The sequence below is a fragment of the Populus nigra genome, chromosome 3 (genome assembly GCF_951802175.1).
Source record: "Populus nigra chromosome 3, ddPopNigr1.1, whole genome shotgun sequence".
Lineage (NCBI taxonomy): Eukaryota > Viridiplantae > Streptophyta > Magnoliopsida > Malpighiales > Salicaceae > Populus > Populus nigra.
Genome location: NC_084854.1, coordinates 16,624,161 through 16,644,889, shown reverse-complemented (window position 1 = coordinate 16,644,889; position 20,729 = coordinate 16,624,161). Strand labels below are relative to the sequence as shown.

At 30.8% G+C, this 20,729-nt stretch overlaps 3 protein-coding genes across 5 annotated transcripts; all 3 read right to left on the bottom strand.

Annotated features, from left to right (window-relative positions):
- Nucleotides 1-4,697: 4,697 nt before the first annotated feature.
- LOC133689053 (uncharacterized) lies at nt 4,698-8,423 on the bottom strand. The gene is made up of 4 exons (XM_062108768.1): nt 8,101-8,423; nt 7,356-7,467; nt 5,486-5,545; nt 4,698-5,042 (listed from the first exon to the last, which is right to left on the bottom strand). The coding sequence occupies exons 1-4, from the start codon at nt 8,223-8,225 to the stop codon at nt 4,962-4,964; spliced, it is 378 nt and encodes a 125-aa protein (XP_061964752.1). The 5' UTR covers nt 8,226-8,423; the 3' UTR covers nt 4,698-4,961.
- A 2,883-nt stretch (nt 8,424-11,306) lies between these two features.
- Nucleotides 11,307-12,654, bottom strand: LOC133687840 (protein S40-4-like). Of its 3 annotated transcripts, none has more exons than XM_062107173.1 (2): nt 11,869-12,654; nt 11,307-11,692 (listed from the first exon to the last, which is right to left on the bottom strand). In XM_062107173.1, exon 1 carries the CDS (start codon nt 12,435-12,437, stop codon nt 11,919-11,921), a length of 519 nt encoding a protein of 172 aa, XP_061963157.1. In that variant the 5' UTR covers nt 12,438-12,654; the 3' UTR covers nt 11,307-11,692; nt 11,869-11,918. The 3 variants fall into 3 exon arrangements, with proteins under 3 accessions (XP_061963157.1, XP_061963158.1, XP_061963159.1); XM_062107174.1 differs by having other exon boundaries at nt 11,307-11,630; XM_062107175.1 differs by having other exon boundaries at nt 11,307-11,570.
- Nucleotides 12,655-17,493: 4,839 nt separating this feature from the next.
- Nucleotides 17,494-18,978, bottom strand: LOC133687839 (aquaporin PIP2-1-like). The gene is made up of 4 exons (XM_062107172.1): nt 18,617-18,978; nt 18,191-18,486; nt 17,933-18,073; nt 17,494-17,822 (listed from the first exon to the last, which is right to left on the bottom strand). The coding sequence occupies exons 1-4, from the start codon at nt 18,915-18,917 to the stop codon at nt 17,703-17,705; spliced, it is 858 nt and encodes a 285-aa protein (XP_061963156.1). The 5' UTR covers nt 18,918-18,978; the 3' UTR covers nt 17,494-17,702.
- Between the last annotated feature and the right edge of the window lie 1,751 nt (nt 18,979-20,729).

Sequence of the window (20,729 nt, the reverse complement as noted above, 5' to 3'; positions counted from 1 at the left end):
GTTGTATTATTTTCATAGAGTTCTAGGAGAAGCAGCAATGGCATCACTACTTGTCCACCATCCTCAAGTACTCAACCTGACGACAATGAAGTCTTTTTGTGCAGACTATAACAAAATTTCTCAACGAAATGCGGGCTAACCCTTCAACAGATACTGATGGCTCTGCAAGTACAAGAGAAAGAGATCCAGAATAGTTTCGTTTCATATAGGAATAACTCATGTCGTTTTCAACAGTCTAGGAAAAGATGCCATACAGATAGTTTCTACTAGATTGCCTGAAGGGAAGTGACAGGGATAATGGAAATGAATGACAGTGCTATATGCCTACGTTAGCATGTCTATATGTAACTATGTTCAAGTTTTAAGAGAAAGAAAGAGAATTTCTTTCTACAAACTTTTCAAAGGGAATTGTTCGGTATAAGAAAGTTCTTTTTAATTTCTTTGTATCTTCAGTCCTCTAAATAAAACAAAGTATAAATATGACAGTATGAAAAAATTGTTTGCAGAAGAATGATTTATACACACAACTGATCAGGGCACCTCATTAATCAACAGCTTTCCTTGCCATTTTTTGCTGCAGAATTGTGCCTTCTCTCATCGAAAAGTTCTGTTTCATGGAGAAGAGAGGAGGAAAAGAACAGAAAATCTTCATCAAATAAAAAAGAAAAGGAAAAAGAACAGCAGAAATGGAAGCATTTTTCTTCTTCTGCCATATCTTTCTCCAAGAAAAGAATGGACTTCTGTTGATCTGTCAAATAATTTTCTGATCAGTTGTTCTATCAATTAATTGTTTCAACCTTTCAAGGAGGAAAAGCTACACAATAGGAACTTAATTAATATCAGAGAGAAGATAACTAGCAACGAAGGTGGAATATCAAGATTTCAAATCCTTAAAAAAGATATATGTCCCGATTAATACCACACAAGAAAAAGAATAGGAAGAGAAAAGGGAGAATTGCAGCAATTCAAAGGTATTGGAAAAATAATGAAAGCTGAAAATAAAGTTGTAAAGAAAAGCAAGTAAATAAAGATAAATTAAAGAACTGAAATTGCATATGTCAAGCTGGCTATTTTTCTCAGTAATTAGATAACATATTTATAATGATACAATATTAAAGTTTAAGTTTCACATAAATATCTAATTCTAATCCTAAACAAATTGTTTTTATTAGATAAAGAATTTATACATTAAATCTTAATATAATTCAAACTATTATGTATTTTTATATTGATAACCATGTAAATCCTAACTAATCTACAATACTAATAACTTCTAATATATCGAGGACTTTCATTTTTAAATAGGATTGAACCTTATAGTTGATTACATGAACTTTTGTTTTTGTGGTCAATAGTTTTTTTTAGTTGATCATAACTCCTAAACGACTGGTTAATTATCATTTCTTGTCGATTTCCTCTGATCGCTTAGACTAATGAGTGATGTTTTACAAAAATATTGACCATGTTTTTAAATATTTGGCATGTCAACTAATTAATTTATTTTAAATGAAGCATGTTTAGGTTTTTGAACATGATATTTGGAATTATGCTAACTTTAATGTTAGGTTCTTATTCTTGTATTAATTCTTTAATTAATATAAATTTTATCATCTTCTTTATATAATCCTCAATCCTTCAAGAATAAATTACTTAAGAATAATACATTTTATTTGTTTTAAGTGTTATGAAAAAAAATTCCCCTTTAATAAGATTATATAAATTTCTTCTTCAATAAGATTATATAAATATAATATCAATATATAAAAGATGTCCATCTCAATTTGGCCTGGCATTGCTATTACAAACCATAGCAACTGCAACTAATTGAATAAAATGTTGCAACACTTTTGCAAAGAACAACAATATCATGAGATTCATTGTCATGAATTTTGTACTATTTTGCTCATCATTACACCCCTATTTCATATTAACAATAGCTAATTGATTGAGAATCCTCATAGGGATGATGTCACGATGATTAATGTCACCTTATATCATAATTCATGTTGAGTCAAATCATTATCCTATGTATTATTTCCTCTCAATGAAAAAAATAAAACATAAAGACTTTATATAAGGTTTTTGGTCACTACGTGTTATTGTATTAGGGTATCTTTTTATCTATCATCCCTTGTGTGTTTAGTCATTGCATTATTCTAAACTAGGTTTTGGTTAACCGACCTTATTAATACCTTCTTTCAAGTTCTTAAGAGATATTGATGATTGTTAGCCAATCCATTATGCTTATCACTGAGTTTGAATGACTTCTATTATATCTAATGTTTATGTCATTCCTTGTCAAAGGCTTTTTAGGCCTAAAAAGCACATTTCATTATGTGCCAATTTGTTTTGTTTTTACTCCTAAGTTTTCTCTCTTGGGTAGAACTAGGAGACAAGTGGGGCACATATATACTTCATAAAAAAAATGTTTATATGTCTCTTTTATGATAATTTATCGGTTTTACCACAATCAATAAATCTCTTACATGTAACAATGTTAGTAACCAACTCTATCCTTTGTTATTATCGATCATACCTAGTCTACTATATTTATTTTTTTAACTAAGAAATGCTTCTAATTCATGAGTATTCACTATAGTTGTTACATTAGGAAAATGATATGAATGTCCTTTATTTTTATAAAGCATTTTGAAAAGGCCTAATTATCCAAGTTGGCATGTTAATATTTTAATCTATCAAATAATTCTCTATTCGGTTATGCTATCAATTTTTTTTTCTATTTTTCAAGGATGAGAAATAACACAATAAGAACTTAATTATGAAATAAAGCAATTAGCAACCTCACAAACTCACAAACTCAAGTGAAATATAAAATACCAAGATTTTGAACATTTAGAAAAGGTAATTTATCTCAATTAATATCACACAAGAAAAGGAATATAAAGAGAAAAAGATAGAGGAAGATGAACTATAGGAATTCAAAAATATTGGTAAAGTGCTTGATTTTCATGTAAACATCCAATTTTAATACTACAAGTTATATCTAACGGTGAAGCGATTATATAATAATCCTTATAATCAAGTTTAATTATCTTATTTATAACCATATGATCCTAACTAATTTATAATTATGATGAGTTTAATATATTCAGGACGTATATTCTGAATATGAATGAACCATCTGATTACTTGCACGCACTCAAACTATTATGTTTGATTACTTTTCTTTAATCAATCATGATTTCTGATCGTCTAATTAATTGCTTCTTTAAACCTTTTAGGTGATTAAGACTATTCCAATGTGATTGATTCCATTACACTAGATTGATTCTAGCTTCATTCTCTTGTTTTATTATGACCAATCATTATTTTTATTTTGATAATACGTGGATATTTATTTTTAATGTAAAAAATGTTTCTTGTATTTATTTATTCTTAAATAAATGAAGAAAGATACTTTGTCAATTAATATTGAAATTGATTGAACAATCAACCATATGTTAATAAACATTATTGTTACTCAAAAACATCAATAGTGTCTAACTTATCAACCAATCAACTATTTTAACTAAAATATTTTATAGCTTTTCTTGAATAATTTTTTGCAACATAGATTTCTAGACTTCTTGATTGTTTGTACTCAATAAACAACTCATTTATTTTATTTTATTAGAATCAATAATAAAAAGTTTAAGTTATATATTAGTAATAGCATTACTATCACACTTAAAATACAAGCAATATAGATATGAAGCCAATCTTTTAGTTTCCTTATCAACCTTATCTTTCATTACATCCCCTATATAAAGATTAATTTAATTTTTTCTTTACAACTTAGTGCATTTTTTGCCATTGAGACTATACAATTTTGTGCATCATTACACCCAGGATGGATATCAGCAATATCTAATTATCGACACATGGATGATACTATAATGATTGAAAATCATTTTGTATCCTGATCGTTGAACTAAGTTATTGGCTTCTGTATTATTTTCACTTATTAAAAAGAATTAAACTAAAAAACCTTTTTGACAATGTTTGTAGCCACTATATAATCGATATTTGACTTGTTATTTTTTATTACTCAAATACCTTTATATAATTTGTGTTATACTCAATATATGTCTATTTGTTACCCTTGAATAACACGTGTAGTTAAGATTAAAGCATAACTCTCTATATAAGATAATTTGGTAATCTCAAGTTTAAAAATCACTTACACAACTATCATGAGAACCTTTCCATAGACATAGATGATCTTTCTATATGAAATTCTTTTGCGGGCCAGTTCAGTGTATATATTATCTAACAAGCACCTACATATTAGTTTCATGTATCTTTTATACTTTATACTTTAGTTTAGGAGAGCAGTTGTTTTCTTTCATAAAAAAGTGAACATAATATATATTAATCTCAACAACTTTAATTAATGTCCAGTCTTAATAAAATATTGATCAAAAACATTTAGAAACAATACTTTGATACAATAAAAATCTCATAATTATAACTTTATAATTTCCTATGCAAATATTTTTATTCTACAAACTTTATTTTTACTCTAGATTCATTAATCAAATATAATTAAATATTAAAAATAAAAAGCCTTTATTAATAATAAATATATTTTATATAAATAAAACTAGTACTATATATAACCAACCAATTAACTATAACGCATATTCCCTATCCATAAATCCCTCATTCGCGGAGTAAAGTCCAAAGAAAGGGGGAGAGGAGAGCAAAAGGAAATTTATTATGACCAGTACAACAGCATTATAATTCATTCAACATTCTCTCAACTAAAAAGCAGATACCTTGTATGTAATGTACATAGCTATGGGTAAGAGACTGAATCGCATTCAAAAACCATTTCCCTTTGTTGGACTCGTCAGAAACTGCAATCTCACAGTATTTGAGATCTTCTGTAAACAAGTAAATTATATATAGGCACTTCTATACACGTAAGGGCAAGTTAGAATTCTGTTCAAGTCACCGATCTATTTTGAGCGACACTTTAACTTGGTAGCCTCCAGCTTGTTTTTCAAGACTTCCATCCTCCCAACTAGGGCCATGTTTTCCTGGTAATGTGAGAAAGTGTCAGAAAAAAACACACAAATTCAAACTGCAAATAGATTCCAAATTATAACGAAAATAATAGAATTCCAGGTCCTCCTTGATCATTAGGGTCCAGACTCCAGAAAAAGATTATAAATATGAACAAGGTGGTTTTTTTGTTACGCTAAAGATCCTACTCAAGCAACATTATCAATTCTGGAAGTTTTCAGTAGTAGACAAAAGGCATTAGCACAGTTTCACTTGATGATGAATTTTCATTTGAGAAACAAACCATGTTAGGCAAAATACATGACCAAGCTACTTGATTCTAGAGTTCCTTTATTGTTGAAAGAAAATTCCAGAAAATGTATCAAATAGATCTCAGCCATAAAAATTGAATATCAGAAGGAAGAAACAAAAGAACTTGCGACAGTAAGCAATTAGATGTTTGATGTTGGAGAGTCACCTTTTGTAGCATTACCAATTGCTGGTTAATGGTGGCAGCATCCTCCACTTTCTGCTTTATCTGCGCCACAAGATGCAAGAAAAATTTAGTCAGATGCAAAAGGCTGAGATTTTAGGTCCTATATACTTTTAAGAGAAATTGACAAACGGAAATCACAATCCCATTTGAAATATCACCTCCAGTTTGTCCTTTTACCATTTTACCTCTATATTTTGTTCTTTTTTCCTTTTGAGTTTTCATTTCGACATTTATTTCTAAAAAAGCAATCATCAGTACCAATAGCTATCCCTGACTGATGGCTGTCAAATGCAATCAGTGGAGTTCATTGCCAACTAATTGGTGGTGGTTGACAGTGACTGCTAATCGCAAGTGATTGGCAGAGGTCATGCAACCAACAGTTGTCAATTGGTGATTGCAGATCATCACTGACAGGCACTCACAAGTGGTAATGGTAATCAAGAGAACAGGGTAATAGATAATAAGTTATGCCAATAATATGTGAAATTAGGGAAAGAAACAAACTTGTGAAAATGTTTGAAAACCATTTCTACTGGTTTCCAAAATTGTGGTAACTGTTCACTGGTTTTCATTTTTTAGGGGGACAATACAAATAGATAAGTTTTCACAGTTTGTTCACAGACATTTCAACACGAAAACTGAAAACCAAAAGCAAACATGGTATCAAACAACAAAAAAGCTTCTAAGTTCCCAACATGAAGATTATTGCTCCAAACCCACCAGCATTATAAATCATTGATATCATATGAAAAGAAATGTGCAAGTTTTGACTATTCCATGAGCTGAAAATTGAGGTGCCTATCCACATGATGGTTCAGAAAGCACATTTTCTCTTACACATGCACACCACATACATAGAAATGTCAAAACCGCCCATTTGCAAGCAGAAATATTAATAACATCCAAAGATAATGGAACATTTCCCTCAGAATTATTCTTAAGTTAAGCTCCAATATTTGCAAAAAGCACAAGAATAATTCAATAATTATTCTGGCTAAATCATCTGGTTAGAAAAACACAATGTCTACATTGATTATTATGTTCACCCAAATATAGTATTCAAGCCCAGATGCACAGCTGATACACAAACGACCTTCCAAGAGCAGCAAAATTAATGCCCTGAACAACCAATGTAATAACATTTTCACAGCAGTTTCACTACATGATTTCATTTTTATAATTTGATATTCATGTAAGGTAACTCTTTCAATCTCATGGAAGCTATACATATAAAGTTTTTAATTGCTTTGTGTATATATTAGCACTGACATATAACATACTTCCGTTCAAATCACATTGGACTCCTTATTCTTCATACGTAAGATTATCAACTTTGATTTCCACTTGAAAATCCAGGGCATTGCAAAAGTAGTAACTAGAAGACATAACAATGCTCATGGCGCTTGCCAAATTAAAACATAGACCTTTTGACATCAGAAAACCCAATGGAAGGTACAGTTCAAAAATCAATAATTGACTAAATTCAAGGCAAGAATGATGAAGATGAGTCTGGTTAAAGTCGCTGAACCAAAAGGATTCCAACTATAAGCAAATTCAATAATCAGAAGACATAATTAACTTATTACTAGCTCCAAAATGCATCTACAAGATTCATTCAAAATAGGAAGTTTCTGTTTTTTTTTCCTTCCCAAAGTCGAAGGCAGGAAGATGGTGAGTATCAGTACGAAAGGACTTATGGACTTGGATTATTTGAGTAGACTCGTAAAGATAAAAAAGACAGACCCCTTATAACAGTAAAATTGATATTCCCGACTAAGCAAAGTTAAAAACTTAAAGTGTGAAATGCCACCAAGAATAACAAACAGATCAGGAGAAATTGAAGTAAGCACACCTCTACTAGTTGCTTATCACACTTTGCAGCTCTCTCTACTTCCTCATCATATTTCATCCTCCACTCAGCAGATTCATCCAATGCTTCCCTGTTGGCAAGATCGAACTGTCTTCTACAAAATTCCAAAGCACAGAAACACCGTGGAGCTAAGAAGTAGGATGAAGGTAAAACAATTGCATTTGCGCCTTAATTACTAAAATGGACAACACCAGTTATAAGAATTACAGCAATCAACATTATAAAACAGACAAAATATGGAAAGTATTTTATTGCTGTACTGGGAACAAAAAATATGCAAAGTTAATCAGCTTGCTTTCAGAATCACTGACAGCTTTGATTTTTACTAGAAAAGAAGCAAACATATAATTATGGGTCTGCGATGGAATGCGGACTAACAGAATCATAATTAGTAGTAACAGCCAACAGGCTAGTGTAACTCTACATGCACAATCATATAATCAATCCACTTAAGTGACTCTCTAATTCAAGCATAATCACGTTAATAGGAGTGAAATTTGTAAAGCCAACTGAAAAGCTCTTTGCGAATCAAGAAATAAATAAATAAAAGGTAAAAATTGAGGGCATTTTTTAGCTCCAGGCTTGTGTAATATAACATCATTGAATTCTCAAAAACATTGTACATTTTACGAAATGGAAGAAAACCCACTAATTTTCTTACCAAAATCATACCTACCAACAATAAAAGCATGTATTTTGGTGATTAGATCAAAAGAAAGAAAGAAACCTTATCAATTCGGTGTCATCAGAGGAGATAGCATAGTCAATTGTCCAAAGCCTGAAATAGACTGCAAATCCCAAAATCATTGCCACCATTAGACCCACCAGTATCTTCTTCCTTTCACCTCCCATTTTCTGTCACTACTCAGTACAAAGTTTACGAAAGGAGCAGGGGTGGGGTTTTTTTTGCATTTTTCTGTAAATTGCTTCTCTCACTGTTACCAACGGCAATTGCAAAACACCGCAAACGTTGCCTTCTTCCCTTGCCAACGTGGCCTTCCTTCACTGCTTTTCAGCTGGGCGGGTTCGGATTCTCTCACGATGCGTCTACTTTTTTACACGTCCATTTTAACTGCGTTACATACAATGTTTTATAAAAAAGTTATTTTTTTTAAAAAAATATTATATATATATATATATATATTAATCGACATGAATATCCGAATTAATTTATGCGTATTTTAATTAATTTTATAATTTTAAAATTAATAATAATATAAATTTTAAGTAACTATTATAGTAATTATAATACTCAAATCTAAAACCATGAGAAAAAAAGATTTTTTAAATTATTGTGATATTGCACTTTCAAACATTAATTTATTTTTGCATTTTCCAATCCCGTTAATGACACAATTGTCCATGTGCTCTTAATTTTCTACGGATTTGCCCTTACACAAACTTTCTTTTTATGGATTATTCCCTTTTATTCTAGGTTCTCTCCTTGAATTTTCCCTTAATTTTATTTTATTTTAAAAAAAAATCGCCGTTCGCCCCTCTGATTGTAATGGAAAAGCATTCATGAAGGAATGGTGTTTGCCGATTTTTATTTTTTTAACTTATTATTAAAAGTTAAAAGTCTTATCAACTTATTATTCTTTTTATGGAATATATAACTTTTAAGTCAATATTGAAATAAATATAATAAAAAATTGTATAAAAAGAAAAGGAAAGTCTTGAATTCAAATCTTAAAGAGGGGTAAAATAGTAAAATTCAATATTCAATGCCTTAACTTTTTTATTATTAAAAAAAAACATATATTTTGGAACATCTAAATAAGAAAAAGAAAAAAACTCTCTTTTATAGGAACGAGGAATGTTATTATTGATCAAAGCACCAAATTGAATGCTTAACCTTGTTCTTTTTCAAAACTTGTAATCTAATAACTATTCTATTTTTTAAAAAGAAACATTTCCTGTTTAAGGTGAAAATTAAATGATTAAAAAATTAAATTAATTAAAAAAATTATATGAATAAACCTAATTGATTGGAGTAAAATAATTTTTACTTGCTTTTTTTGTTTTCTCGTTTCTTTATTTACATGATTTTAAGATAAAAAAAAAAGGGTTATTTTAATGAAAATATATCATACAAATGCATGAACTAAAATTCTATGATGCTCACCGATCACCTAGTAATATTTTATTAGTTATTTTTTGAAATTCACTTTTAAAAAAATAAACACAAAGATGACAGATAATATAAAATTCATAACACATAAAAAATTATAAGAATATTTATATCTAGAATTTCTATCTTCTAGTTATATTTTTCTAGTTTTTTAGAGACCTGAAAAATAATTCATATTAGTTAATTTTTCGGCATCATAAAATTACTCAAATTAGTTATAAACTAGACAGATGGCCTTCATGTCACCACGGGCGGATTAGTAAACAATATAAATAATTATTGCAATGGCAATTAAAAGTGTCCAACTTACGTTATTATGAATTTAAATAACCGTCAAGTCAAGACATTAATTTAGATCAGATAACCATGTCAAATTCACATTACTTGAATCTAAAAAACATATCAAACCCGCATCAAAGCGTCTGAATCTAGCAACAACACCAGACACACGTCTGGATTTTGCAAGTATTCTAGACCCAGGTATCTAGGCATGAAAATCCTGACAAACTCAGGTGCAAGATCCAAAATGTCTGGATCTGATAATAACACCATACCCGTGCATCCGGCCTGGCAATCATTTTTCAAGTCTTAAATTAATTTTGAGTAAGAATCTATTAATCTTGATTCACACATAAGCTACTTGCTTCAATGGAAATTGATTTCAGTAGGTTTGATGGGAATTAATTGCGGTGCAAGCTGCTTAAAAAAAACATGGTTATCGTTCAACTAAAAAGAACAGCACACTTGCATCGAATCTTCAACCCCGAGAACTTGGATAATAATTAATTAGCATCCTCGATCAAAGTGTATTTTTATATATTTTATATAATTAAAACGTGATGTTGTTTTGTGTTGAAGATTAGAAGAAAATTCCAATTTAATCGCATCCGCTCAAGCAATCGAAATCCCATTGAATAAGAGGCCAGCTGGCTCGTTTTAATTGGAGTCACGTGATATGTGTTTGGACTCCAGTTCGAGCAACCATGCTAAAATCTTCTTCTTCTTCTTCTTCCTTTGATGCACGGGTTTAAAAGGTCACAAATACTAAATTTAGACCACTCTTGAGTCTTGACTTAGCAAAAGAAAAAAAAAAACATAATTTATAGGAAGGTGGCTTGAAGAACACAGCCAACTTTGCTTTCCCCTCCCGAAAATAACCTATATATTTTTCATAATTTCAGGTTAGCAGTTAGCACCGACAATGAGAAAGAACGTGAGAAATTGTGGTGGTCCAAGAAAACTAAGATTACGAGTGTTACGCGTTGTTGTTTTTTAAAATATTTTTTATTTAAAAATATATTAAAATAATATTTTTTAATTTTAAAAGATTTATTTTAAATACCAGCCATCAAAACAATTCTAAAAACATTAAAAAATTAATTATAAATAAAAAATAAAATTTTAAAAACAGCATTTTGTAAAAAAAAAAAACGAGAGAGAAGTTCGATAATAATGTTCCTTGCGCAACCAAATTTCATCCTAGAAGGCAACAAGCAAAAACAAACGACAGGGCACACAAATCAAGCAGCGCCGCTTGTTTAATGATTTTATATCAAAACATTGGAAGATCAGAGCAAAATGTATTTGATTAACTATTATTATTATTATTGAAAATAGTACTAATTAATCAACGATACCCACTACTCTCTTGTCCTATGCAATTCAATTATATGGGATTTGATGATCCAACGCCCACATTGTCAAATTATATATATGGGTTTGGGTACGGTGCCCTCACCTACACATCTTCACGCCATCTCCTGTTGTCATGGAAGCCAAACATGCCACGCAGGACCATAAGATAAGAGTACAAGTGTGTGTCGTCACCTTTGCAATTCATGTACATTTTTACACATAAGGCAAAATCCAATCATATATACATTTTAGGAAATACGAAACAAATAACAGCAGCAAGAGCCAGAGAAAGGCAGCAGAGGAATATTGAGCGAGAGGAGTCAAAGGGTAAAAGAGAAATGAATGCTGGATCTCTAATCAAAGATGACCATCGAAGACAGCAATATGTGCCTTTCCTGCCTGCCGCCCGCCACAGGATCAGTCCATATCACCTGTACTTTCCAGCACACCGTTATTATCAAAAAACCAGTAAGAAGACAGACGTTGAGGATCTAAAAGCTAAAAAATCAGTGAGTTCCTGAGTCTTTCTTCTACGTTCTTAACTCTTGTATATCTGACAAATTACAGGCAAAAGGTCTCCGATCCCTCTGATTACATTCAAAACACCGATAACCAGAGGACAATATTTCATTTTAACGAAAAAGAAGAAGAAAAGGACACTTGAATTAATTAGCCCATCAAAGAAAACGCGTGACAAAAAACAAAACAAAAAAGTCTTCAGCTACGTACCCCATCTCATATCTAAATTCCCAGATAACTAAATCCCTCTAGCTTCTTCGCTAATCTTCAAATCCAACTCTCTTCCAAATCGCATTTCTCACCTGGCGCAAGTCCCTCCCTTTCAAGGTCCTTCCTATCCCTTCATGAACAGAGAAAGAAGCCCCTCTCCTCCTCGCTAAATATTCATGTGGAGGCACTCTACCGTCTTGATCGTCGTCGTCACCATCATTATCATAGTCAATATCATCATCAACCGGATGAACACTGCCCTCAATATCCTCCTTCTTTTGATGATCGTTATAAATCTTGGACCAGTCTGGTATGTTGACCGGCAATGATGCACATGTCACCGGGGTCCCGTCCTTGGCCATGTGATCAAACTTCCTAGGAGCTCTCTTTGAACTACGTGAGCTTGGTATCGTTTTCTTGCTCTCCAACAATGGAGCAACGTTAGAATCCCAAACATCAGCCTCGTCGAGCTCAAAAACGTCGTCATGACCAGTGATTGGATTATTACCACTCCCTGGAGTAGGGTAGTTGTAGTTAGCTCTTGCATTGAAAAGGTTCCTTGATGCCATTGATAGAGCACTAACAAAGACTAAAAAAAGGGACTTGTAAGTGAGGGGTTGGTGAAGCTCTTGAAAAGGGGGCTGTAAACTGAAATGATATATAGCTTGGATTGGAGAAGAAGATGATGATGTCAACACTGCTTTGCCTTGGCTTCCAATTGTTGAACTGTGTTGTATTTTTATAGTGGTGTCATGGATAAGCTCTCCCCCCTTTGTGTAAGTTACCATAAGAGGCCATGTGAGAACCACTAGAATAAGGGCATCCTCTCGTGGTTACCATGAGCTACTCGTTTTTTGTGCATCTGGCGGCTATAACAATAGCTTGTTTGAAAGTGTAAGTGACTAAGTGTAGTTGTTGGAGAAATATTAAAAAATATATATTTTTTATTTTTTAAAAATTATTTTTTACATTATAGCATCAAAATAATCAAAAAATATAAAAATATATTAATTTAAAAAAATTAATTTTTTTAAAAAATACTTTTAAATTACAGAAACAAACTTCACATAAAAACAATAAATGCAGTTGGGGAAATGTGAGCTTAGAGTGATTGGATTTGTTGCCCACAGATTAGAATTGCTCAAAAATTAAAAATCCATTATATACAGCAGAATGACACGATTGGGCAATTTTATTAATAAATTAAATGTTTATTATTGCGAGAAATTATTAGGTATACCATGAACATATTAAAATAAAAATCCATTATATACAACAATGTTATAGGTGCTTCTGGAATGGTGACAGTATATTAAAAAAATACGTTAAATTTAAAAAAATGAATTAATATTTTTTATTTTTTAATGATTGCGATACAAGAAAAATATAAAAAATCTAAAAATATTTTAACATGATGATATCAAACAAACACATAATGTATAATTTTATTAATAAATTAAATGTTTATTATTACAAAAAAATTATTAGGAATATCATGAAAGGTTAGATCGAGTTGCTCAAAAATTAAAAAAAAAAAACCATACAGTAGAACAATATGATTGGATAATTTTATTAAAAAAATAAATGTTTATTGTTACGAGAAATTATTAGGTGTATCATTAATTATATTTTATCCTCTTATAAAATTTAAAATTTATTATAAAAATAATTTATGAACCCCACTTTTTAATTCCTCTATTTCTTATGCATGAATGACACGTACGACAATATTTTATGGATTTAATTGCATTAGACAACATAATTGCTGCTAGAATTTATCCATTCAATAGAAACGTGGGCCAATGAGATGACACTGTCTATTGCTCTATATTCATTGGTGGTTACAGACAGACTCTGTGATGCTAAGTCAAGTTGTGGGGTCTACCCATCACAGAATGTCCATATCTTGACACGTCATGTGCGGTATTTTTTTCTTTGGTTTTTTCGGTTGGCGTTGTAAGAATATGACAAGTCAATGCCAAAGAAGGGCTTAAGTTCGAGTAACACACGTTTTCTCCACGTGGCCACCCGCGTTTTAAATTGCGACAAGGATGTGTATGGCTTAGAGTTGTGGTGATTTATTTTTTTTAAAAAAAAATACAATATTTTTTAAGCAAAAATCATATTTTTAAAAACTATAAAAACATGCTTTTACGCATTTAACTTACGCTGTCTTGCGGATTGTAATTAAAAAAAATACATTGGAGAAGCAGATTATTTCATATGTTTTTATATAAAAAAATTAAAATTAAAATTAAACAATATTATCTAATTAAATAAATTAATAATTATATATATATATATTTAAAAATAAAAAGAAAATTGATAAAAATAAAAATAAATATAGATCAAGATATTCAATCATACAAAATGAAAATTCACCTTATTTTTTTTAATAACTTGTTTATTTAAATTAATAAAAAATAAATTAATATTCTAAAAAACTCATAGCTTAAAAGATAAACGTAAATAAAACTTATGGAATAAACTGATGCTTTATATTACACAAGGCCTGACACATTATCAATATTATTTTAAAATTAATTAAAATTAATATTTTTTTTATTTTGATAAATAAAGTTCACCAGTAAAAACTAAAATAAAGTATAAGCGGATTAGAATAATATCTTGAAAAATAAAACACAAACAAAACAATTCTTAAAAAACTTATATTAAAAAATAACATACAAAACTTGTGATTTAAGTCATGAGATACGAATAAAACACATAGAAAAAGATTAAAGATGATTACAAAATCAATATTTTTTAAAAAATAATCTAATGCAAAATAATAAGATCGCATGAACTGAATTCCTAACAAATCAAATGTCAAAAGATAAAACAAAAAAAAATAACACAAAAAGATCTAAAAAAAATAAGGGTGAAAAAAATAACATTAATTAGAGGGCAAATAACAATTTCTGATTAAAGAGTTCAATTGAACTAAAAAATAGTGTTAACAAAAGAAAAAAAATCAAAAGAATAAGGGTTAAACTAGAAAAAAAATAAAACAATAAAAGCTTTAATTAAAAAAAATGACACCTATAAAAGAAAAAAAAATAGCACTTGAGGTCTTGACCTAGTGGTGATAGGGGTTTGTTCCCTTCCTCTGCACCTGGATTCGAATCTTATTGTGCATGCATGTTATCATGGCGGTGCCTTACATTCTCACTGGGTTTGCAGAATGTTCAGTGGACCGTGAGATTAGTCGTGGTGCGCGCAAGCTGACCCGGACACCCACGTAAATAAAAAAAATAAAAATAAAATAATAAATTAAAAAATAAGCGAAGGATTGAAAAAGAACACCGAATAGCTTGTGAGAATTTCTAAGAGATAGACTGCATTTTGGTTTTTTGGAACTTTCTTTTATTTCTACGATTTTTAAAAAGAGAATTTATATTTTCCCCGTATAGTTTATGAACTTCATGGTATGGTGCCCTTTGTTGCAATATACAATACACTGTTCAAAGGCATGCAAATTGGGCCACAGACCCACAGTAGAAATGTTAATTATTGACCTAAACTTCGAGCTGTCCAACTTTTGAGATGTGGGACAAATTCTAGATACCAACCAGTACTTTGTCAAACGGTCCAATGTGGGTCGGATTTATTAAAAAAAAAAAAGAATTAAACATGCAAGCTTTTGTGAAAGGTTTTTGGGTGTGTGTATTGAATAAGAGCACCCCCCTCCCCTACAATATATTCCCTGAAGATCGATTTTGTTATCGTTATTAGGAGCACAAAGCTCTTAAAAGCTGAAACTAGGACAACTTTTATAGTAGCTTATTGTCTCTCTAAGCTTTTGTTCTCGAGTAATCCAGAATCATAGGCAGTAAAAACATTGTTCTGTCCTACCTTGTATAGGTTAGTGTTATCGTAGGTAAATTATTTCCTTCCTCATATACACAATCTCACGAGTCTCTCGTCTTTTTTCTTAAACTAACTTAAATAAACGAGAGTTTTCAACCCTTTCATGAAACCTTTTTTATTTGTAGGTTTTTTAATTATTAAAGTTTAAATGACTGTTTGTTTTTGTGTTTTAAAAATAATTTTTAAAATTTAATGTTTTTTTAATGTTTTTAAATTATTTAAATGTGTTAATTTGAAAAAAAAAATTTTAAAAATAAAAAATATATTATTTTAATATATTTTCAAATAAAAAATACTTTGAACAAAATAAACTATTACACTTTCAAACACCCCCTCACTTCTTACTCTTTCAAGCTCACAGCTTACTTGAAAATGCCATAATATCATAAGGTTTTCAATAAGATCTTTTATAATCAAAAGATGAAATTTAACCTAAATTGAAACTCATATCATCTTAGAAATATGAATAACGGTGCTTAGAAGGATTTTATCAAATCTAAACACTCAATCAAAAAGGAAAAAAAATTTATACATGAAATTTAACCCTAGTTCTTATTTTTTTTTTTTATGATTTTTCCTTTGAAAGTCCTAATTAGCCATATATATTTATTTTTATCAATCGGCTATATTTCAAAACTTGAACAAAATGTTAAATATCTTATTATTATTATTATTTGTCATATCTAGAAGAGAAATCCTAACTTTTCTAGAGATGATTGGATTTGATTTGAACCCAATACGAAAACACTAAAATTTATTATTTTTACATTATAATTTGAGTAAATAAACTTAATTTAGTTGGTTATAAATTTGTGGTGCTCACTAATTCTAATTTCTAATTTCTAATTGATTTTATTAATATAAGTTAATTTTGTAGGTTTTTATCAAATAAAATGGAGTCATGCTCGCTAATTCGTTCTACTCTTCTCTGTATATCTTGCTGCATAATCATGATTCAATTATAATCTGGAATTTGGCTCATGATCATAAATTTTGGTCCAACACTAATGGGTATACTCCACTCATGTTTTTTTAAAAAAATTAATTTTAGTTTCTTGTTCTAACTTTTTTAGTCTTTTATTTTTTATGTATCTCAAAAATACATACAGTTTTTTTAATTAAACAAAGTGGTAATGTGGTCATAAAATAGCTTTTATCTTTATTAAAAAAAATTCCAAAAATATGGAATGTTAAGTGAAGTTATATATACAAATTATAGGATTACAAAAATGCCAATTGCTTCTGTAATGAAGCTACATGATATTCAAGGTAATTTATCTTGCATTTAATCATGTTATGACATCTGTCCTCGACTGATGGTAAATAAATACTATTCTACTACTAATATTATTGTTAACGGAAACAGACGGAGGGACCCTGTTAATTTTTAACATTACGGTGGGCATGGACTGTCCTAAAAAAAAAAAGAATTACAGATCATATAGAGAAAAACCCTGAATTCGGAATATTAGATTTTTCAAGTTTTTTTTATGTATTAAAATAATATTTTTTTAATTTTTTTAAAAATTAATTTTGATATTATTATATTAAAATGATATAAAACATAAAAAAAAAATAATTTTTTTAAAACTTTTGAAATACAAAATAAATCGGGCTCCAAATTAAGCACACTTGTCGAATCACACCTCTTATCTATATATTTTTATTTGACAAGATAATGTGAGAAAGAAAGGAAAAAATAAGAAAGAAAGCAGAGAGATTAATAATTAAGACAAACAAAGAAGCAGCACTACCTGAGACAAATTGAAAGACAGATAAGATGAAAACGTTTGAGCACAAACAAAACAAGTGCCCAATACGCGTACAAACGTGACCATGACACCATAATGTACACATTCCCCAGTTCCAAGCCCTTTTGGACTCCTTACATCTTTGCGTTACACCATTCAATAACTTGGTGGAATTATTTCAGTGACCATATATTAATTATATGGTCTTTAAAATTAAATGTTGGAAGAGCTCCTGAAGGACCCAAGGGCTTTAACAGCAGCTGCTCTCAGGACGTATTGGTGATACAATGCAGCAATTGCGGCCCCAATGAAAGGCCCGACCCAGAAGATCCACTGAGAAAACAAAAGCAAGGAAATCAAAATATTTACATGAGCATGAACATACAGGGTCAGATGTGAAGCTAACAAGGAGGAATGTTAAAGGGCAGTTGAGAGGCACATACATGGTCATCCCATGCCTTGTCTTTGTTGTATATCACTGCAGCTCCAAAGCTCCTAGCTGGGTTGATGCCAGTTCCAGTGATTGGAATTGTGGCCAGGTGAACCATGAAGACAGCAAATCCGATGGGAAGTGGTGCCAACACCTATACGCACAGAATCAGTACCGGTTAATTTTAATATTGGATTTATTGTGGAAAATTATAACTCGTTAGGATAATTAATTGAGGATTGAAGAGGGATCGTGCAGACAGAGCACATACAGGAACATGGGAGTCCCTTGCGTTCCTCTTTGGGTCAGTAGCAGAGAAGACAGTGTAGACGAGAACAAAGGTACCGATGATCTCAGCACCTAATCCAGTGCCCTTGCTGAATCCAGTAGCAAGTTCATTGGCTCCACCACCGTAGTTTGTGTAATACGACTTTTGGAAAGCTTTCACGAGTCCACATCCACATATGGCCCCCAGGCACTGAGCCACCATGTATAGAATGGCACGCACCAGGGACACCTTCCTAGCCAAGAACAAACCGAAAGTCACGGCCGGGTTAATGTGTCCACCTGCATAATTTTTAGAAAGATTAATTAATTAATTACTTATTTGTCCCATATTCATAAAAGAAGAAGAAGAAGAAGAAGGGGTTGTAAGATCTCCGTTATGTATACGATCATTTTTATTTGATTTACTGACCTGAGATACCAGCAGTGCAGTAGACAAGAACAAAGATCATGCCACCAAAGGCCCAAGCGATGCCAAGAATGCCAACCCCACCACATCCATCACTGTTCTTGGTCGTGTCGGTCTGGCTCTTGTAACCTATCACAGTCAACACAGTGATGTAGAGAAACAAGAGCGTGGCAATGAACTCGGCAATGATAGCCCTATACAAAGACCACTGGGTGAGCTCCTCGGCATCAATCAATGGTGCTGGTGGAGGGTCATGATAGTCCTTGGCACTGAATTCGCCTCCAACTTCAATGTCCTTGCCCATATCTTTTGATGAGACTTGAGTGACAAAGCTAAAGAGGTTTGCTTACTATTATTGACGAATGAATGCCAAGGTGGTGGTATTTATGGGAATAAAGATATGGTGATGACTGAGGAGTGGGCGCTAAATTAACTTATCTTTGCCGCCCCAACTCATAATTGTTGTTTCTTAAACTTTCTGTGTCCCCATCTCATACTTGTGCTTATCTGGCCTTGTGTGGTTCGGCTGCTTTAAAGACAGTTCTTGTAAGTTCTTCTAAATTGTCGCCCAGTTCTTCAATGTCAACTTCACGGTTTTCACTGTGTGGCCAGTTTACATTTATCAATATGGAATTGCCGAGGGATGATCACAGTTGAAATACATTCACTGACAATGCAGTCCAGTTAACTGGACGTGTTATGATATTCTAGTGAACCCTAATGCAGTCCAGTTTTTTTTCTATGAAATAGTATAATTAATATTTAATTTAATGATTCGATAACTTTGATATATGTAGTTGTATTATTTTTAGATTCTAATATTATTGATTTTCTAAAACACTTTAAAGCATTTTTAGAGTTTTTATAGATATAATAAAGTGATAATAACATACTATATAGATTAGGAGTGGTTTAAGAAGCTTAGTTTATGTTATTTCAGATTTTATATGGTTAATAAATAAGAAAATAATGAAAAAATGGGATAGATTTATTTTTTAGAATTCAACAATTTATGTCTAAGAGTTTTTTAATGTAGATTTTTTCCTTGTTTAATGTAATTTTTTAATATAATTTTTTAATATTAGTATTATATTAAAAACATAATCATCAATTTTTTTTAATTAAATTGTGTTTTTGTATATAGCTATAGATGGAGACAAACCAACTTTGTTTCAGTTAAATATAGCATGCCAGTTTTTGTAGTTAAAATTTTTTTTTATAAAATTTTAATTATTTTGTTTTTAAATTTTTAAATTTTTTTAAATGATTTTAATATATTAATATTAAAAAATAAATAAAGAATGCGAAGGCAGCTTATTGTGAATCATGATGACCAAACCGACCAAATACAATAACAAATCATTCAGCTACTCTGTCCAGCATGTTATCATCTTTCATTCTCCTAACCACTCACTCCATGCCACGTTATCTTGACCCCACAGAGCAACCCAATCCTCGCTCGAGAATTCTTGTGTTGTGCTTATCACTGATACGTCACTCTCCTAACAACAAAAAAAACATTTTTCAGGGAAACGAAATCAGCAAATAGAAACATTCTGGTTGTTATTTCGCCACGTGTCACGCATCGGCGAATCATGGAAAACTGTCCTATATAATATATTTGGTCGGCTGTCCACTGGTGGAAAAGGCATCGCGAGCTTCAACCGCAGAGGTTGACATGATATTTTAGTAGGGGTGGTGATTTTTGATTTATTTTAATTTTTATAAAAAAAAACATAATTAAATTAAATTTTTTTAAAAAACACTTGAAATCAAATTAAAATCAGGTTAAATCGATCGATTTCAGTTCGGTTAGGTTTTTTAGGGTAAAAACTAGTTCAAACTGGTTTGACTCGGTTTTTCTGGTTTTGGCTCAGTATTCTCGGTTTTGGCTTATTTTTTTGATTTTGGCTCGGTTTTTCCAGTTTTGGCTCGGTTTTTTCAGTTTGGCTTGGTTTTTCTTGTTTGGTTTGTTTTTTTCTGGTTTTTTTTGTTTTGATTCGGTTCGGTTTTTTTGGTTTTTTGCTTATAAAACCGAAACCAAACCGAACCGGCTAGTTTTTTCAAAATTTTAATTTGTTTTGGTTCAGCTTTTTTGGTTTTTTTTTCTAATTTT

Bases quoted from the DNA above. Each gene is read 5' to 3' on its own strand.
- LOC133687840 (XM_062107173.1), bottom strand. From the start codon at position 12,437: ATGGCATCAAGGAACCTTTTCAATGCAAGAGCTAACTACAACTACCCT.
- LOC133687839 (XM_062107172.1), bottom strand. From the start codon at position 18,917: ATGGGCAAGGACATTGAAGTTGGAGGCGAATTCAGTGCCAAGGACTAT. The intron at 18,487-18,616 runs GTCAGTAAATCA...AAAATTATGCAG, and splicing joins CTGCACTGCTGGTATCTCAG to GTGGACACATTAACCCGGCC. The intron at 18,074-18,190 runs GTATGTGCTCTG...CTGTGCGTATAG, and splicing joins CAAGGGACTCCCATGTTCCT to GTGTTGGCACCACTTCCCAT.
- LOC133689053 (XM_062108768.1), bottom strand. From the start codon at position 8,225: ATGGGAGGTGAAAGGAAGAAGATACTGGTGGGTCTAATGGTGGCAATG. The intron at 7,468-8,100 runs GTTTCTTTCTTT...GGAATTTTGTAG, and splicing joins GATGACACCGAATTGATAAG to AAGACAGTTCGATCTTGCCA. The intron at 5,043-5,485 runs GTGACTCTCCAA...TCACATTACCAG, and splicing joins AATTGGTAATGCTACAAAAG to GAAAACATGGCCCTAGTTGG.